This window comes from Erythranthe guttata, chromosome 12, assembly GCF_056151865.1.
Source record: "Erythranthe guttata isolate IM_541 chromosome 12, IM_541, whole genome shotgun sequence".
NCBI classification, from domain to species: domain Eukaryota; kingdom Viridiplantae; phylum Streptophyta; class Magnoliopsida; order Lamiales; family Phrymaceae; genus Erythranthe; species Erythranthe guttata.
The window spans coordinates 2,001,365-2,021,681 of record NC_142544.1 but is presented as its reverse complement, the minus strand read 5'-3'; the positions used below and the strand labels follow the sequence as shown (position 1 = coordinate 2,021,681).

Here is a 20,317-nt window from a genome sequence, read left to right as displayed (position 1 = left end):
TGATTTATATGAAACAAGTGGACTATATTACAAACGCTCGTCTGATCTCTTCGATGAATCGATTACAAGACTCTTCTTATATTACAAGGAAACTGAAAAGTACTAAAACAAGTTAACAACCGTACAAGTTTAGTACACACACTTGTATAAATCCCACAAAGGGCAAAACACACATTTATTTCTAAATAAATGAAAAAAAACATCTTTATTTTTTGCGCAAAACACACATTTATCGGCCGATGTTGATGCTCGAGGTAATCGATAAAGGCTCAGTATCGGAGCTAGCTGATGGGCTTTCAGGTGCGTTAAACACGGGCACTGGCATTTTAATCTCGAGTTTGGGCAAATCCGCTTCGAAATTGAGTACACGGCTAGCTTGCCTTATCGACGGCCTCAAGCAAAAGTCGGGATGAGCGCACCATAACCCGACTATCATCAAACGCTCAGCTTGCTTCGTGTCGAAATCATCTCGCACCTTCTCATCCACACCCGAAAGAAGCTTTCCGTTCCCATATAAATCCCAAACCCACTCCACCAAACTCTTATTACACTCCTGGTTCAATGGACCAATAGATTTTTTACCTGTGGCGATCTCGAGGGCCACAACCCCAAAACTGTATACGTCTGACTCTTTGCTGGCTCTGCCGCTGCTCAAATATTCAGGCGCCATATAGCCGAAAGTTCCAGCCAGGCCCGTTGTCCTTGGTGTGAGCCCATGGTCCATAAGCTGGGCCAGCCCAAAGTCGCCAAGCTTGGCATTGAGGCTCGAATCGAGCATTACGTTGCTCGATTTGATGTCTCTATGCACTACGCATTGCTCCCAATCTTGGTGGAGATAGAGCAAAGCGGATGCCAAGCCAATGGCTATATTATACCTTTGGGTCCAAGTAAGACTCTTCTCTCTACCAAACAGGTGTTGGTCCAGGCTGCCGTTGGACATGAACTCGTACACGAGCAGCAACTCGCCCTGGTCGTGGCTCCAACCGATTAGTTGCACCAAGTGTTTGTGCCTCAACATGCTTATGACCTTCACCTCCGTTAGGTATTGTTTTTTCCCGTGTTTGGATCGCCCCGAGAATCTTTTGACAGCGATTGGAATATCGAGGTCGATGAGGTGTCCTTTGTATACCCCTCCGAATCCTCCCTCTCCCAATTTTCTCTTTTCCGAGAATTTATTAGTGGCCGCATAAAGATCTTTGTATGAAAAACTTTTTGGCCCCACAGCAAGATCATCGTTTATCATCGATGTCGTGTTCGTTGCACCTGGGTTCACTTTCTTATAGCTCCGTTTTTTCCTCAACACGAGAACTGCAACGGCAATCAAAGCACATACAAACAAAGCTAGACCGACAACTAATCCGATAGTTTTGTTTGAATTATTATTATTGTTAGTAATCGGAATAGTAGTATTAGTTTTATTATTCACAATCGCGTCGATTATGTCTAGACTCGAATGGAAGTCCCACGATGCAAGCGTGTGCCGCTCGTAAGTGAATCCCGTGGCAGCAGAGATACCGACAGTGACCCTCTGAGGAAGAACCTCTTTGAGATCTATCTGCCAAGAAAGGCTCGATGAATTCGACCCTCCGTAGCTCCACGATACACTCAAGTTTCTCGTCGTGGAGTTATACCGAACCCAGGCATCTGCGAGTTCTCCACTATGTAGAGTCGAATTCCATCCGCTCGATATTGCTGAAGTAATCGAGTTTATATTGATTCCCACGTGCCCACGACCATCTGTTGGAACCAAAATTTCATCATTGGAGGGCCGAATTTACATTAAAATAAAAATATCGTAATGAACTTATGACAACAACTATTGTTCGAAGTCACAATTCGCAACTTACTTATTTGATAAAAAAAGAAAAAATCAATTAATTTGTTTTAAAACATATATCGTTTTAGAAAGCACTTAACGTTCTTTCACGTCATGAGATGCATCGCTGATCGAATCCATACACGAGATTCCAGTTAGTTGTCATCTCTTAGTGTCGCTAACAACCGAGCCAAGTATTTATATGAGAGTAAGCTATAAATATACGGAGATTCGGTAGCAGCGCTCTTTAGTGTATAATTAAAAGAATATACTGGTGACTCACCTGAGGGATCCCATCCATAATTGTAATACGTGTCGAATTCGACAGAGACAATTTGGGCCTGATTAGGTTCGGTTTTAGGGGTGTTGAAAAGTCCCAAGTAGCCGCCGGCTGAATTAGGTGGTATTTGGAAGCCCACCGGTGCCATAAAGAACGCGAGCCCGTCGCCGTGGAGCGGACCCTGTCCCGTGTCGATGGTGAAAGAAAAATGTGTGGTGAAATCTGCATTCGAGGACTCGTTCCAAAGAGGTACGCTACCGTTGTAGATGACTCGGCCAACGCGAGTGTAGTCAACGGTGGTCAACTGGATTTTTCCGGCGGTATAAAAGGCGTCGCCTTCGAGGAGTACGACATTCACGTCGGAGCCGAACTTTGGAAGCTGGAAACTAACTGATTTAGAAAACGGAACGAGAAAGACAACTATGAAAATTACGATAAACGACGCAGTTTCCGACATGATTCGGAACTTATCAAAGTTTATATACAATGCAGTTTCAGCTTCCAGATATGATGCTTATATATATAGATATGTATGTATGTGTATGCAGTGGCGGATCCAGGTTTTACGTCAAGGGTGTGCGAAATTTAATAAAAAAAAAATATAAACATACACAAAAAAAAATGTACAAGACATTAAAAATGTACATCTCTTACATACAAATATAAAGTTTTTAGAATATCTTTCGCCGTGGTCCCATTTCTTGAAAAAAATTCATCACCTCATCAATACTAACGCCGTTCAATATATCTTTTTCAATGTACGACACTAAAACATCATTCAACATTTGATCCCCCATTCGATTGCGTAGCTCCAACTTAACAATCTTCATTGCAGAGAATATTCTTTCAACTGATGCGGTTGCAACCGGCAAAATTAATGACAACTTCAATAATAAGTACACCAATGGATAAGTCACATTCTTTCTCTTGGCAACCAACTTCTCAGCAAGCCTGCTAGCTCCACTCATATTTGAAAAGTCTTGATCACTTTTAACATCCCTGATATAATTCTCAAGCTGGTTTTCAAGGGCTATAAGATCATTATCATCAAACTCTTCAGGATAAAATTCAGCTAATTTCACCAAAGTCTTTCTATCAAATGCAGAGAACGAATTACTTGGATCAAAACATGATATCAGACTAAGTAACTCCGTATTAGTATTGTCATTCAATTCTGAAAGTTGAAGATCGATCACTGTATAAAGCACATCAACCTTATAATGATTCAAGTTTGTAATTTGCGTACCTTTTCGCGATACTCTGCCATCTCTCGAGTAAAGTACAAAATCATCATTCATATTTGGAATGAGAATGTTATTTTGAACACAAAAGGATGAAGTTTCTCGCAACAAATCGTCCCACCCACCTTCTCTCAACTCTTGCAGTCGATCTTTAGCAAAAATAACAAGTTTCATAGCATTTGCAAGGTCCTGATCCTTCCTTTGAAGTGCTTGTAACAAATCATTTGTGATCCCTAAGATCGATCTCATTAAGTGCAAGACAAAAGCAAACTCGAAACACACAATATTCCTTAAAAGCATTGAGGCTTGTCCACAATGAGAAACATCATCACTATTATTTTCTAAGTACTCTAGTACACCAACCACCGAAGGAAACAATTTAATCATACTCGTGATTGTGAAATAATACGAATTCCAACGTGTATCTCCGGGCCTTTTTAAAGTGGACTCTTGATTCAAACCACTACCATTTACAAAATTATCAAAAGAAACTCTTTACATTAACTTCTCAAATTGTTTCTCCCGAAGCAACTCTTGACGTTTACAAGAACCTCCAATAACGTTAGCCAACAATGCAAGAGAACCAAAAAATTATGAAAGTTGCTTATTTTTCTTAGTAATTTGCACAAGAGCCAACTGAAGCTGATGAGCAAAACAATGAACATAAAAAGCAGACTTGTTTTCTTTCAATATTAAACTCTTCAAACCATTAAACTCTCCTTGCATATTACTAGCTCCATCATAACCTTGGCCACGCACTCGCGACAAACTCAAGCCAAATGTTGTAAGAAGAGACTCAAGAGAAGCTTTCAGACATTGTGAAGTCATATTTGGAACATGAACAATGCCAAGAAAGCATTCAATAATTTTTCCTCCCTTGTTTACATAACGTAAAGCAACCGCCATTTGTTCTTTAATGGAGACATCACGTGCCTCGTCAACTAATAAAGCAAAGAAATCATCTCCAATATCAGAAATAATAGTCTTCGAGACTAAATGAGCAAACGCACCAATGATTTGTTTTTGAATTTCTGGTGCTGTCATAATACAATTTCCTTGGGAGTTATCCAAAACAACTTTGTTAATTTCATCATTATCTTCCGCCATAACCTTTATAAGTTCCACAAAGTTACCTTTATTTAGCGAACTCTTTGACTCGTCATGCCCCCGAAATGCAAGTCCTTGCCTTAATAGATATCTAATGGCCTTCGTTGTTGTACGCAACCGAATGTAGTAGTCGCGTTTAGATTCCTTAGTTTTGCTCTCAAGAGGAACATCTATGTGACCTTTATTATTCATCAAATCTTGACAAGCCATATAGCAATGATGATGAACACTGTCATGATTTCCCTCGTGTTTTCTCAAATTTTCCTTCTTGTACCAGTTTCTATAACCTTCACTGACAAATTTACCACCGCCCCCTTTGGCACTTTCTCCAACCTTAAATAGATAGCAACATAAACAATATACCGCGTCTTTACTTTCACTATATTCCAACCAACTACCAAACTCATTGTACCAATCTACAATAAATTTGCGTTGTTGTCCATAGGAAATAGTTTGAGGAAATTTACAGAGTCGAGGTTGACAAGGACCTTTTTGTAAGTAAGCTCTTCGAACAATTTCAAGCTCTTTAGAAGTCTTGGCAAGATCACTAATAGGCAATCTCAATCCCGGGTCAGCTTCAATAGCACTCAAATTAACCTCTACTTGCGATTGATTGTGAATACCTTGAGTATGTTCTTCAGGGACGCTATCATTAATTGGCGTTTCTTCTTGGATTCTAACATTAGTCTGCGTTTCTTCTTGGACGTTATCATTAGTCGACGTTCCAATATTGATATTATCATTTGAAGTAGATGATTCTCCTAGCCGATGACGTTTAGTTTTTATCATAAATCGATCCATATTCTACAAATAAATAGAATGGGCAAGAATTAAAGATAAATTCGCACCAATCGATATAAGTCTCATATAACAAAATAAATCAAGAATTTTTAGCAGTATTAACTTGTTAATCCCCAAATATTATTAATTGATAATTGTTACTCTGACTCACATATAATAAAATACTTGATTTAATTGAATCTAATTACTCACTTAGAATATGTATTACAACAAAAACCAAATATAATAAGACACTAACAGAGAAACAGTCACAAACATGGCCCACGTTTGTGGCAACCATATATTTCAACTCTCACTTGAATTTAAAGAAAATGTATTTCACAAAATTCATTAAAAATTAATTGTTGTTCTGATCGAAATAATGTTGTCTTTTTCTTCACAATCTCTCTCATTATGTACACACTAACAAAATATTTATATAAACGCACGTGCAGTGCAGTGCCGCCCCACAAAACATTCTATGCCTTTTTCTCGACTTCCCACTTAGATATTTGAGTTTTGCTATTTAAAAAAACCAAACATCTACAAAACTCCAATTAATCAAAACCCCTTTTTCCAATCCTTAAATCATAAATTGTTGAACCCATTGTTGCTAACCTGTTGTCGTTTAGCCATTAATTTGAGTGGATTAGATGCGGCTCGGTGGGCTGGCGAGTGGCGGCGATGGCTAATTTTTTTCCAGTGATGGCGGCCGGTACAATGGGGAGGGATTTTTGTGAGTAAAGAAAAAAAAAAGCTTTTTTTTGTTTCTGTTGCTTCTGCTACCGTGACTGCCGTGAGAAATTGGGAAAATAAAGTGAAAAGATTTGTGTTGACTTTTAAGTATAGGTGTTATATTTTACTTATTTTCACATTAGTCCCATTTTAGCTTAATATATTAAAAGTACCCTAAGTTATTATATATATATATATATATATATATATATATATATATATATATATATATATATATATATATATATATAATTTTTTTTATTATTTTTTTTTAAAATCCAAGGGTGTGCAAGTGCACACCCTAGACCTATTATAGATCCGCCACTGTGTGTATGTATATATGTACGTACAGACCGGTCTGTATTGTATGTTTATATTGGTTGGTAAAATGTGTACGGTATGATTCGATTGCTTGCAGACGATTAGATATTTCAAAACTAATCAGTTTTGTTTAATTTAATGGGCATGAAAGCTTCATTGAAAACATTCGAAATTATTCAATAATAAAAGTTACATATAATTAAACCAATCAAGAACTCTCTTTTGATTGAAGTGACGAGGATGGGAAGAAAGGAAAAAAATTAACCATTTGATTTATGCAAGTAAACTAAGATGACATTTTCAATTCTACGATCACCAAATATTATATCGAAAATTTTGATAAAGTCCCTCGTGACAAAATCGAGTTGATGGCACAGACCTCCCTGTGTTGTTTCTAATTGTCGAAAAATCCTTTGGTTAAAAAAAATAGCAAGAAGCCTCTCATGTTCTATTTGCTAAAGCGCACTGGTCTTTATTTCGAAATTTATAGCTGACTTATGTGGAATGACCAAATTACCCTTACAAAAGAAATATAAAAAAAAAAACAAAAATTGTGTCAAAAAGAATTTCAGAGGGTATTTTTGACTTTTCAAGTCAAAAACTACATTTCTACTCTCACAATCAGCACATGTATTACACGAAAAGTTGTTAAGGTCTTTTTTTTGACTTTAACTATTTTTCATAGGGGAGTTATTGCTAATCTTTTTAACACACGGATTATTTCAGCAATTAGAAATTACACAAGGGTAGATTTTGCAAAAAAACCCGTAACAAAATTATATTCCTATTTCCTAGTACAAAGATACTTTTATTTAATTATATTCCTACAGGCTACAAAGATACTTTTATTTTATGGGGGAGTTTATAGTGAATAGTGATAAAAGATCAAAGTCTAGAAACGAAAATGGAAATAGTTAAAGGTTATATATCAATGAAAATAACAAAATGTGTATGGGGATGTTTGGTTATGTTTCTAATAGGAATTTCTAGTTTTCAAAATTTCTGATGGAAAAAGTAGTTTATTAGTTTTTGTGTAGAAAATGGGATATGTTTGGATGAAGGGGTATTTTTTGTTTTATGTAGGTGTAGAAATGAGAATATGTTTGGTTGTGGTGAATTTTCTCTACGAAAGTACGTGCAAAAGTAGAATATAATGATTGAGGATGATTATTATTATTATTATTATTATTATTATTATTATTATTATTATTATTATTATTATTATTATTATTATTATTATTATTATTATTATTATTATTATTATTATTATTATTATTACTATTATTATTATTATTATTATTATTATTATTATTATTATTATTATTATTATTATTATTATTATTATTATTATTAGAAGAAGAAGAAAGAGAAATTGGGAGGAGAGAGAGTGTAGATATTAATGAAGAGAGAGAAATGAGAGGAGATATAGTGTAAATATTTATGAGTGATGAATAGAAGGAGAGAAAAATGAGTTGGTGGAATAAAATATATAGGTTAGTTAGTAGGTTTGAAAATTGAAAAAAATATGAATAGTGTATTTCCAATAGAAATTTGAGAAGAAAAAATGGGATTTTCTAGATAAAATTATCAAACAAACGTAATCTCAATTTTATGAATAGTATAAAACTGAAAAATGATTTTGGAAATAAAAACAAACATCACCTATATGTTTGTTACATAAAGTAATGATGAATAATTAATCACAACGACAAAGGGGTGAAAGAATATATATTAATTATGTAATTTCGTTATCAATCAATGTAAACAAATACCAACTCAAATAAAAAAAAAAAACCAAATTCAAGACTTGGTATATAACTAGATATTACACACGTAATAGTGAGTAAATACATTAATTTACTATAATCCATATCAAAATTTGAAATGTTTATATTCGTGATTTGAGTTTCAGAGTGTGCAAGTAATGGGCTCGTTCGACGGGTGGAGTGAAGGAGAACACCTGTCACCCGAGTATACTGGTTCATACACAACATTCTCTACTACATTGGTACTTAGACGAGGAAGGTACAATATATTATTATACAGCAATTTCGTAAATTATTATTAATATCGAGTTTTTCTTATTTATCGATTTTCGGAAAGGTACGAGATAAAGTTTTTAGTGGACGGAGAATGGAAACTATCGCCTGAATATCCGACAGTTGGTGAAGGGTTGATGCTGAACAATTTACTCCTAGTGGAATAAGATCCCGATTTTCGCTGGTTCGCTTCGCTCTTAACTATCTTCTCGGTATTAGATTTTTTTGCAAATTATAGTTATATGAGTAATTCTCTCTGTTACCCCGTTTTCTTTCTCTCTCCAATAAAGTGGGGAAAAAGTAGGATAATTGTGTAGAAGAAGGGATTATTTCTCATGTCTTATAGATAGAAAAGACACACTCTTTTAAGACAAAGGTGTAGCATAGAATAGACAGTTTATTACTCGTTTTTACACAACGTAATAGATAGAGGCGGTGATTTATATGAACCAAGTGGACTATATAACAAACGATCGTTTGATCTTTTCAATGAATCGAAAGAATCTTCTTATCTGCTGTAAGTAGGCAAAATGGAAAACACAACTTGTACTTATTAGTTATTACAAGCAAACTCTAAACTAACATATATTATCACACATCAACATCCAAATTTTGAAGTGCAAACTTTGACCTTTTCACTTGTTTTTTTTTTTTCTTCTTATTTTCTTTTATCGACCCGTGTTCATACTTGAGGTAGTAATCGAAAAGGGCTCAGTATCGGAGCCAGCTGATGGGCTTTCGGGTGCATTAAACGCGGGCACAGGCATTTTGATCTCGAGTTTGGGCAAATCCGCTTCAAAATTGAGAACACGGCTAGCTTGCCTTATCGACGGCCTCAGTCTGTAGTTAGGGTGAGCACACCACAACCCAACTATCATCAAACGCTCGGCTTCTTCCGCCTCGAAACTGGCTAGCACACTCTCGTCCACACCCGAAAGAAGCTTCATATCCCCATATAAATCCCAAACCCACTCCACCAAACTTTTATTCGACTCTTGATTCAACGGGCCGATCGATTTTTTCCCAGTAGCGATCTCGAGGGCCACAACCCCAAAACTGTATACATCTGACTCTTTGCTGGCTCTGCCACTGCTCAAATATTCAGGCGCCATATAGCCGAAAGTTCCAGCCAGGCCCGTTGTCCTTGGTGTGAGCCCATGGTCCATAAGCTGGGCCAGCCCAAAGTCGCCAAGCTTGGCATTGAGGCTCGAATCGAGCATTACGTTGCTCGATTTGATGTCTCTATGCACTACGCATTGCTCCCACTCTTGGTGGAGATAGAGCAAAGCGGATGCCAAACCGAGCGCTATATTATACCTTTGGGTCCAAGAAAGAATGTTATCTTTCCTAAACAAATGATGGTCCAAGCTACCGTTTGACATGAACTCGTAAACTAGCAATAACTCACCATGATGATCGTGGCTCCAGCCGATTAGTTGCACCAAGTTTCTGTGCCTCAACATGCTTATGACCTTCACCTCCGTTAGGTATTGCTTTTTCCCATGTTTGGATCGCCCCGAGAATCTTTTGACAGCGATTGGAATATCGAGGTCGATGAGGTGTCCTTTGTATACCCCTCCGAATCCCCCCTCTCCCAATTTTCTCTTTTCCGAGAATTTATTAGTGGCCGCATAAAGATCTTTGTACGGAAATCTCCTTGGCCCCACAGCAAGATCATCGTTTATCATCGATGTCATGTCGGCTGCCTCTGGATTCACTCTCTCATCGAAGCCATCCCGTCGTTTTCTCATCAACACCACATATGCCAACGCTCCCCCAGCAATCAGAACGCAACCGAGCAAAACTAAACCGACAACTAATCCGATTCTTTTTTTCGATCCATCCGTCTCGTTTATGTCTAGACTCGTACTCGTGAAGTCCCATGATGCGAGCGTGTGCTTTTCGACGAGAGTCCCCGTAGCGGCGGAGATACCAACGGTGACCCACTGAGGAAGAACCTCTTTCAAGTCTATCTCGTAAGAAAGGCTTGAATTGGGCCCACCTCCATAGCCCCACAAGACACTCAGGTTCTTCGTAGTAGAGTTATATTGGATCCAAGCATCGGCTCTTTCGTCATTGTGCAAACTGACGTTCCATTCGGATGTTATCAAAGAAGTAATCGAATTTTTATTGATTCCCACGTGCTCGTACTTGGGGTCCCACCCCTCGTTGGAGTAGGAGTCGAATTCCACGGAGACGATTTGGGTTTGATTAGAGTTGGTAGTGGTGGTGTTGAAAAGGCCCAAGTAGCCGCCGGCGGAATTAGGCGGGATTTGGAAGCCGACCGGTGCGAGAAAGAAGGCGAGCCCGTTGCCGTAGCGTTCTCTGTTTTGCGTGTCGATTGTGAAAGAAAAATGAGTGGCGAAATCTGCGAGTTTTTGGGAGTCCCAGAGGGGTACCTTCCCGTTGTAGATGACACGGCCCACGCGGCATAGGTAGCCGATGTTGGTGAACTCAATTCTGCCGACGGAATTGACGGCGTCGCCCTCGAGGAGTACGAGGTTCACGTCGGAGCCGAACCTCGGAAGTTGGAAACTCACGGAATGAGAAAATGGGGTGAGGAAAACGAGGAAAATTGCGATAAATAATGCATTCCCACACATGATTCCGAAATTCGCAGGTGATATATTTGCTGAGAGAGGTTTCTTGATAATTTTCAGCTTACAGACGATGCTTATATATAGAGATATAAGATATTATATGCAGACCGGTCTATTTTCTATGTTTATATGTAAATGTTGGTAAATTGGGTACGGTATGGTTCGATTGTTTGCAGATGATTTGATGTTTCTAAACTAATCAGCTTTGTTTATCGACTTATTGTTATTAAATTTTTATTTTTATTTTAGAGAATTATTCAATAGGTTGAGTTCCACGTAATTAAACCAATCAAGACATCTCTTTGATTCAAGTGACGAGGATAGGGAAAAAAAAAAAAAAAAAAACATTTGATTTGTGCAAGTAAAGTAAGATGACATTTTCAGTTCTGCGATCACCAAATAATTAATATTTGCACGAAATAAAACTAATGAAGTTCTGCGATCACCAAATTATTAATATTTGTACGAAATAAAACTAACAATTAAGTCTCGAATAAAAATTTAATTAACGAGCGGTGATTTGCAGGCTGTAATCCTTACTATTGATGAAGGATTTTTTGCGAAATAAAAAATTGTGTAAATTCAATACATTTTAGTTATGGGGAAGTTTCGAAAAATGGCTCCTTATGTTTGTTACATAAAGTAATGATGAATAAGTAATCGAAACGAAGGGGTGAAACAATATAATATCAATTATGTAACTTTGTTATCAATGTAAGCATATACTAACTCATAAGAAAAAAAAATTCAAATTTAAGACTATGTATTATGCACGTAATAGTGACTTGTTCACAAATTGTTCAATACTAAAAAACTGTTGGTTAGTTTTAAGGGTTGTGCTGCTTTCACTATCCACAAAAATTATACCACCATATTTTTTAATTATTGTCTAAAACACCCTTAATTACAAATATTTAATATTTAAAAATATAAATAATAAATTTTATGCGAATTGTCTTTTGTATCCCTTGTATTTTTATTGCTGAATTTGTAAAGTCAAGTATACATTTATTCGTAAAAATCATTAAACCACTCGTTCAAAAATGAATACTTATCATTGGGACACAACACATTATTGAAAATTACCTAACAATAAGCATATATATCACAACGCTACGGTGTATAATGATTATAAGACTTATATAAATAATGTAAATAAATTACTAATTCTCATATAATAATTATTATTATATATTACAAATATCCAATATTAACAGATCTTTATATAATAAATTTTAAAAATCTAAGGAAATGCATATCAACTCGTGTAATTTAAAAATAAATTTCGAAAGAATTTAAAGTTTGAATTGAATCTTAAATCGTAAGATTTGAATCAATTAAGCTCATGTAATGTGTTCAATTCGAAAACAATATTCAAAGATTTGAAACGATTAAGTTCAAGTCATTTTAGACAATATTCAAATATTTGAATTGGTTAAACTCAACAATTTACAGTAACGTATTAATCGAAGTAACTATACATAGTTAAAGTTAAGTATTTTTTTAAGGCTGCGGCTACATGCAATACTAATTCCGCTTGTGCAAGACCAAATTAAAGAAATATTCCAAAAGATTCCATTTCATTAAGATGAAATGACAAATATACTCATAAATTAAATTGGCTTTTGTTTGCTCATGCAAGACCAAATAACAAATAATTAAAAAAAAAAAAAACAAAAAGAATAAAACAAAGAAAACGTAAAATTAAAAAAATCCAGCGCGCCCCCCCCCCCCCCCCCCCCCCCCGAAACCCTACCATATGCCCAAGTTCCGCCGCCAAAGCTCTGCCGCCCAAGCTTCGCTGCCAAAGCTCCGCCGCCGACCGCCGCTCTTGATGCGACGTTTTTGATATCTTGTACATATTTTTAAAACATTGAATGAATTTGGACAATAAACTGCGTCTTCGTATTCGTCTTTTGCTATAAAAAATAAATGAATATTGAAATAAAAAGTAACTCAAAAATAGAAAGTTAAAAAAAATATGAAACAACTAAATTTCGACATTAAGGTGTCGAATATATGTCCATAAATTCGACACCTTAATGTCGAAATTTAGTATATTTGGACTAATTTACGAACAGTAAAATTTCAACACTAACGTGTCGATTTTGTACTCCAAAATCGACATCTCAATGTCGATTTTTACCTATAAAATACGTCGTTTGCGCGGGATTTTTTTTTTTTAAAAAATACAAAACAACTAAATTTCGACTTTAAGGTGCTGAATATATGTCCATAAATTCGACACCTTAATGTCGAAATTTAGTATATTTGGACTAATTTGCTAACAGTTAAATTTCGACACTAAGTGTCGATTTTGTACTCCAAAATCGACATCTCAATGTCGATTTTTACCTATAAAATTCGACATGTACGTGTCGACTGCGTCTACGCGGGATTTTTTTTGGAAAAACGATATTCTAGCTAAAAAAACACATAAATGCATACCTTCTTGGGTTCTTCTACCGTAGAATCTTCTATTTTGATGTTTTCTGACTCCATACTTGCCATCTTTGTAAGATTTGTTGAGTTTTGATGATTTTGAATGTTTAGGTTTTGTGGGTTTATGGAGGAGGAAGGAGAAAGGTTTTGTAGGTTTTGGAAGATGGAGAAGATGAGAGTTGGTCATGTGATTTTGTGACAGGGTTTTTTGTGTGTTTTGAGTTTTTGGTATTGCACATTTGAAATTTTTATTTTTTTTAACAATTAAGGGTATTATAGTATTTTCACATTGAAATTTTTAATTTGGTCTTGCACACGTGGAATTAGTCTTGCATATAGACGCAACCTTTTTTTTTTAATTGAATTTTATAAAAAATAATAAGATCGTAAGATTTAACCGATTCAAATATTATGGTCAGATTAAATCTTACGACTTACGATTTGATTCTTACAATTTTTACAAATTAAATTTTTTTTTTATTAAAATTGAATTAAAAGGATATTAGACTTTAATTATAAACAGTTAACTCGATTAATACGTTCTTGTCAATGTTTGAACTTAATCGATTCAAATCTTTAAAACATATTTACAAATTGAACGAACTTGAGCTTAATCGATTTAAGTCTTACTATTTGATTCTTACATATGTTAGGAATTAAATTTATTATTTTTTACGATAAAATTGAATTAAAAAGAAAATAGACTTTAATTATAAATAGTTGCTTTAATTAATATGTTGTAATCAATTATTAAGTTTCATTGATTTAAATATTTGATTAACGTTTACTAACTGAAAGGATTTGAGCTTAATCAATCAAATCTTACTATTTGATTAAACTAAATATTAAAACAAAAAAATCACAATATAGTATTTTGAGTATATAGTTTTATTTTAAAGTAAGAAAACTAATTGGAATGAGCTGTAATCTATTTTTTTTCTAAATAAACATCTTATTTTATTTTTTATTCGAATTTGTAACACATCGATTTAATAAGTCAGCTTGTATTAAGTCATGCATTTGTTTATATTTAATTGGGTATTCCTTATATTTTTCAATAGTGGAGTTTATTAATTTATATAAATAATAATAGATGTTTGGGGATATTAAACCGAAGTTCTTTATATTTTTTTAAACTTTATTATATTAAATTTGTTAATAATTTATTTATAAATATTTAATAATAATAAATGCATGTCACATTTAATATTCTATTTAACATTATTTAAATACTTATATTTATTATCACTTTACATCGTGTCTTGCAAACATATAAATGATTCTTAGATGTGTTAATAAAAATTAATGGGGATGTTTGGTTATGTTTTCAAAAGAAATTTTTAGTTTTCAAAATTTCAAATGGAAAAAATATTATTGGTTTTTGTGTAGAAAATGGAACTATGTTTGGATGAAAGGGTATTTTTAGTTTTATGTAGGTGTAGAAATGAGAATATGTTTAGTTGTGGTGAATTTTCTCTATAAAAGTACGTGCGAAAGTAGAATATGAGCATGATAATAGTGATTATTATTATTATTATTATTATTATTATTATTATTATTATTATTATTATTATTATTATTATTATTATTATTATTATTATTATTATTATTATTATTATTATTATTATTATTATTATTATTATTATTATTATTATTATTATTATTATTATTGTAGTAGTAGTAGTAGTAGTAGATAGAAAAATTGGAAGGAAATATAGTGTACATATTAATGAGGAGAGATAAATGGGAGGAGAGAGACTGTGAATATTAATGAGGGGAGAGAAATGAGTTGATGGAATAAAATATATAGGTTAGTAGTATGTTTTAGTAGATTTGAAAATTGAAAAAAAATATGAATAATGTATTTTCAATAGAAATTTGATAAGAAAAAATGGGATTTTCTGGATAAAATTATGAAACAAACATGATCTCGGTTTTATGAATAGTATAGAAATGTAAATTCGTTTTGGAAATGAAACCAAACATCCCCAATGTGTCCTAATAGTTAGCAGTGTTGAAAGTCAACATATCAAATGATTCTTAAATGTGTTAATAAAAATTAACGTGTCCTAATAATTAGCAGTGTTGAAAGTAATTAAAGGTCTCAAATTCAATTCACAACTGTCAACTAATGCATTGTAATTGAAGAATACTTTGGTAAAATACTTTTTTTTTTTTAACACCAACCAGGGTATCTGTTACAAGGGTTAATTTATCACCGAAATTTTCCCACCGTACGGCCTGATTCGCTCACCAAATCAGTCAGCCTTCCTCACGATTCTCTTCACACAAAATGCACAAACACAAGTCTTTTGAACCACGTAAACGAACACAAGAGTATGCAGCAGAAATCGAACAACACAAGCACGTTTACGGGCAATGCCCAACCTTTATATTAATTCCCACAAAGAATACAAAGGAGACTAAGGTGCACACACAAAATCCTCACTCAGAATGCCCAACAATTGCAATATGAACTCTCATATGCTAGATCCCTCGGATTTGTGCACTCATAGCCAAATAAATACAAGGAAAAGGTAGTTTTCACACAAAACTACCTAAGGACACATGGCAGCATACAAACATGACACTTGGCTAACTATTACAAGTAATAAGGGGCAATTTTCATGCATTTCCAGGCCTCAACCGCTCCGTAACTTTCCTCAAATCCGCCCAAGAGGCTGATTTCCGAAGCCCAACTTGACCGGGCGCGCCCGTGCGCGCCAAACGGCCCAAACAGCCCGGCCGGTTGCTAGGAGCCCATCTGCCTTGCCTTTTCCGCACGTTTGCTTGCCTTTACCGATTACTTGCTAGTTCTTTGCTCACACGGTCATCAAAACGCCCGTTCATCGGGCTGCCTTGCTTGACTTGCCAATTTGCCCACACTTGTCAAGTCATGGTCGATTTCCCTCGAACGCTCGTTTGCCCACGTTATCGACCACATGCCGATTATTGCCCACGCTCGTCCGCATTTGCTGCCGAGCAACGCCCGTGCCAGCCACAAGTACTTTCGATCACCGTTCCCACTTGAACCAAGCCGATCCTTGCTTTCTCAGTCAAACACCCCCAATGCTTGCCGAACACTCGACCACTCATTGGCCGATTGTGTGGCTGTCTTGTGCCAATCCCCACTTGGCACCCATTCTCGGTCATGACTCGGCCACACTCGAGTCATTACCGATATCACCGATTAAGGGGGTAACAGACCTCCCCCACCAACGGTGTTCGACGCCCTCGTCGAACCGACACCATCGGCTTCAGCTTTCCCTCGTTTCCACTTGCCTTGCCACCGTTCTCGATTGTGCTTGATCACCAGCACTACATCGAATCCCAAATTCCAAGTCTGATCCCACAAACATCCCACATATTCTTTCAGCCCTCGGAAATATGAACGCCAACCACATTTAAACGGCAGCACCCAACCACAAGTGAAAATACTAGTTTTTGGCACAACTAGTATTTTATCTCGATTGCCACACCAATCAAGAAAGGAGACCTCCAACCCACGGAAATCACCCAAACACGGCTTCCATTTCATCAACAACAGAAACCAGTCCAACAAAAACCCAACAACATGCACCCGAAATTCAGAAGATACCACATTTCGAACCCGCAAATCATGCCACACACGGCAGAAACTTAGAACAAAAGTAAGGCCACATTGCCCATTCATAAACCCAAATGAATACCTCAACTTACCTTCGGCCCTTGTCTCATTTCTCGGCGATGCACGTACAAGCAAACCAGCCCGAGAATTCACCGTCTTGTTTCGAACGACTGCAATTAGGCTCGATGACTTCTCGTCGTTCGATTCTGCCTCCAATTGCACCGCAGTCAACATTGCCACCGGTTTCTTTCCCGCCTTTGCTTTCGTCACGTACGAGCATTCAACGAAGCATGGACACTCTTCGTCCATAATCATCAGCCCTCCGAGAAATGGTATCACCACAGCCTTGGCAGCAAGTAGGAACTCTTGCCCCAATATCACATCGAAATCATCTAGTGGTACGGCAGTCAATCCGCACTGCCCTTTCCAAGAACCGATCACTAGATCGACATCGGTTCTGCCTTTCACTGGCCCCGCCTCTGAATTTACAGCCTTAACTTGACTTGCATGTTTCGAGAGAGTCAAGCCCAGCTTCTTGACTTCTCTCTCGGCAACGAAGTTGTGAGTTGCTCCCGAATCAACCATCACCTTCACTTTTTTGCCATTGATCAGCACCGTGGCATACATCAAACCCTTGGTGCCGTTGGGTGCCTTGTCCACGACCAAAGCACTCAACAATTGAATCGGATTCGCACGTCTCGTCTCGTCCGAATCTTCCTCACTATCCGACTCCCGCATCAAAGCATTCAACTTGCTCCTCTTCGGACAGTCCCTCATTCGGTGGTTGCCATCACATAGAAAACAGCCACGGTTTTGTTTGTTGACGACGGGCTGTCCACCGGTCTTGGTTCGCACCGAGGACCCTTCGCCATCACCGCTCTCTTTCTGCTTCCAATTTCGGCCACCCTTGCCACCGAACTTCTTTCCCTTGGACTTATCCTTCTTCGAGCCTTCCTTATCGGAATCATCGGCCCCCATCACCTTGTAATCGACAAGTCGATCTGCTGCCGAGATGGCACTTGGCAGATCCTTCACACCTTGCCTCCGCAATTCGGTTTGGGCCCATGGCTGCAATCCAGCCATGAAGTTGAACAACTTATCTTCATCGGACATATCACGTATGTCAATGAGCAGAGAACTGAATTCCTTGACATACTCCCTCACGGTTCCCTTGTGCTTCAATTGCCGAAGGGATTCCCTTAAAATCCAGCCCACGTTGCAAGGTAGGAATTGCTCTTTCAACTCCCGTTTCAGCACCTCCCAAGTTTCGATCTTCACTCGGTTAGCACTTGCATCGTCTGACAAACGAGCACGCCACCACAACTTTGCATCGCGCCCACAAGATACATACTTGTAATGGTTACTTTCTCGCGATCCGGAACCTTGGCTGCCTCGAAGTAATTCTCCATATCCCACACGAAGTTTTCGACTTCTTTGGCACTGCGCACACCATCAAACGCAGTCGGTTCCGGCACACGAACTTTGGATCCCGACGTTCTGCCCTCAAAACTCGATCCTTCATTTCGAACAGCCCTTTTCAACACCATCAAATCCGTAAGCATTCCCTCAAGCTTCGTCTCAACGGCATCAATGAGGAGTCCCATCTCCTCAGCAACGAACGTGAATCTGCCCTCCACGAATTGGGGCAGATCGTCCAACGATCTTGCCAAACGATCGATTTCTCGCTTCCCATCAGCGAGCCTTTGTAAGATCGGTGGATCCGTTGGATCTAGGGGCGGCCCAACCAAGGCTTCAAGACGTTGCAGCCTTGATTCCATCTCTAGCATCATCACACGAGTAGGATTTGGATTTGTCGAAGATCCATAATCTTCAGCCATGCCAAACAGCAACACGTTCAGAACCCTTGAACCTGGCTCTGATACCAACTGCTACAGGGGTTAATTTATCACCGAAATTTTCCCACCGTACGGCCTGATTCGCCCACCAAATCAGTCAGCCTTCCTCACGATTCTCTTCACACAAAATGCACAAACACAAGTCTTTTGAACCACGTAAACGAACACAAGAGTATGCAGCAGAAATCGAACAACACAAGCACGTTTACGGGCAATGCCCAACCTTTATATTAATTCCAACAAAGAATACAAATGAGACTAAGGTGCACACACAAAATCCTCACTCAGAATGCCCAACAATTGCAATCTGAACTCTCATATGCTAGATCCCTCGGATTTGTGCACTCATAGCCAAATAAATACAAGGAAAATGTAGTTTTCACACAAAACTACCTAAGGACACATGGCAGCATACAAACATGACACTTGGCTAACTATTACAAGTAATAAGGGGCAGTTTTCATGCATTTCCAGGCCTCAACCGCTCCGTAACTTCCCTCAAATCCGCCCAAAAGGCTGATTTCCGAAGCCCAACTTGACCAGGCGCGCCCGCGCGCGCCAAACGGCCCAAACAGCCCGGCCGGTTGCTAGGCAGCCCATCTGCCTTGCCTTTTCCGCACGTTTGCTTGCCTTTACCGATTACTTGCCAGTTCTTTGCTCACACGGTCATCAAAACGCCCGCTCATCGGGCTGCCTTGCTTGACTTGCCAATTTGCCCACACTTGTCAAGTCGTGGTCGATTTCCCTCGAACGCTCGTTTGCCCACGTTATCGGCCACATGCCGATTATTGCCCACGCTCGTCCGCATTTGCTGCCGAGCAACACCCGTGCCAGCCACAAGTACTTTCGATCACCGTTCCCACTTGAACCAAGCCGATCCTCGCTTTCTCAGTCAAACACCCCCAATGCTTGCCGAACACTCGACCACTCATTGGCCGATTGTGTGGCTGTCTTGTGCCAATCCCCACTTGGCACCCATTCTCGGTCATGACTCGGCCACACTCGAGTCATTACCGATATCACCGATTAAGGGGGTAACAGTATCCCACCCTAGACTAATCATATATAACATATATCACTAAAATTGCCACACATGTTAAAAAGTTTGAACTTGGCTTCTCGAGTGTTTTATTAATTTTATATATATGTTTATTTATATTTGTGATTATATATAAATCAAAGTCGAAAATAACTCTTGCGAAATTTATTGGGTGCAGAATAGAATAGACAGTTTATTACTCGTTTTTACACAACGTAATAGATTGCGACCGTTTTGCCTATTAGAATAACTTTACATTCTTGAATGGAATATTTCGAGTTGTTAGGAGCATCTAACCAATAAATACAACCACCGATTGATCTTTTCAACATACTTATTACAAGGAAATTGAAAAGTACTATTACAAGTTAACCACCGTACATACAAACATTTGTGTATAATCTCACAAACAGCAAAATACACACATTTATTTCTAAATTATAAGACATATTTT

The 20,317-nt window shown here is 37.4% G+C and overlaps 4 protein-coding genes across 4 annotated transcripts; all 4 read right to left on the bottom strand.

Annotated features, from left to right (window-relative positions):
* Positions 1–3: 3 nt before the first annotated feature.
* LOC105953417 (L-type lectin-domain containing receptor kinase IX.1) lies at positions 4–2,573 on the bottom strand. Its single transcript, XM_088827039.1, has 2 exons — positions 2,100–2,573; positions 4–1,737 (listed from the first exon to the last, which is right to left on the bottom strand). Exons 1-2 carry the CDS (start codon positions 2,551–2,553, stop codon positions 230–232), a joined length of 1,962 nt encoding a protein of 653 aa, XP_088683165.1. The 5' UTR covers positions 2,554–2,573; the 3' UTR covers positions 4–229.
* Positions 2,574–2,657: 84 nt separating this feature from the next.
* On the bottom strand, positions 2,658–3,724 carry LOC105953419 (uncharacterized). Its single transcript, XM_012977078.2, has one exon. The coding sequence runs from the start codon at positions 3,722–3,724 to the stop codon at positions 2,768–2,770; it is 957 nt and encodes a 318-aa protein (XP_012832532.1). The 3' UTR covers positions 2,658–2,767.
* On the bottom strand, positions 2,658–6,005 carry LOC105953420 (uncharacterized). Its single transcript, XM_012977079.2, has 2 exons — positions 5,843–6,005; positions 2,658–5,248 (listed from the first exon to the last, which is right to left on the bottom strand). The coding sequence occupies exons 1-2, from the start codon at positions 5,858–5,860 to the stop codon at positions 3,929–3,931; spliced, it is 1,338 nt and encodes a 445-aa protein (XP_012832533.2). The 5' UTR covers positions 5,861–6,005; the 3' UTR covers positions 2,658–3,928.
* A 2,946-nt stretch (positions 6,006–8,951) lies between these two features.
* LOC105953486 (L-type lectin-domain containing receptor kinase IX.1) lies at positions 8,952–10,922 on the bottom strand. Its single transcript, XM_012977151.2, has one exon. It carries the CDS (start codon positions 10,920–10,922, stop codon positions 8,988–8,990), a length of 1,935 nt encoding a protein of 644 aa, XP_012832605.1. The 3' UTR covers positions 8,952–8,987.
* Positions 10,923–20,317: the final 9,395 nt, after the last annotated feature.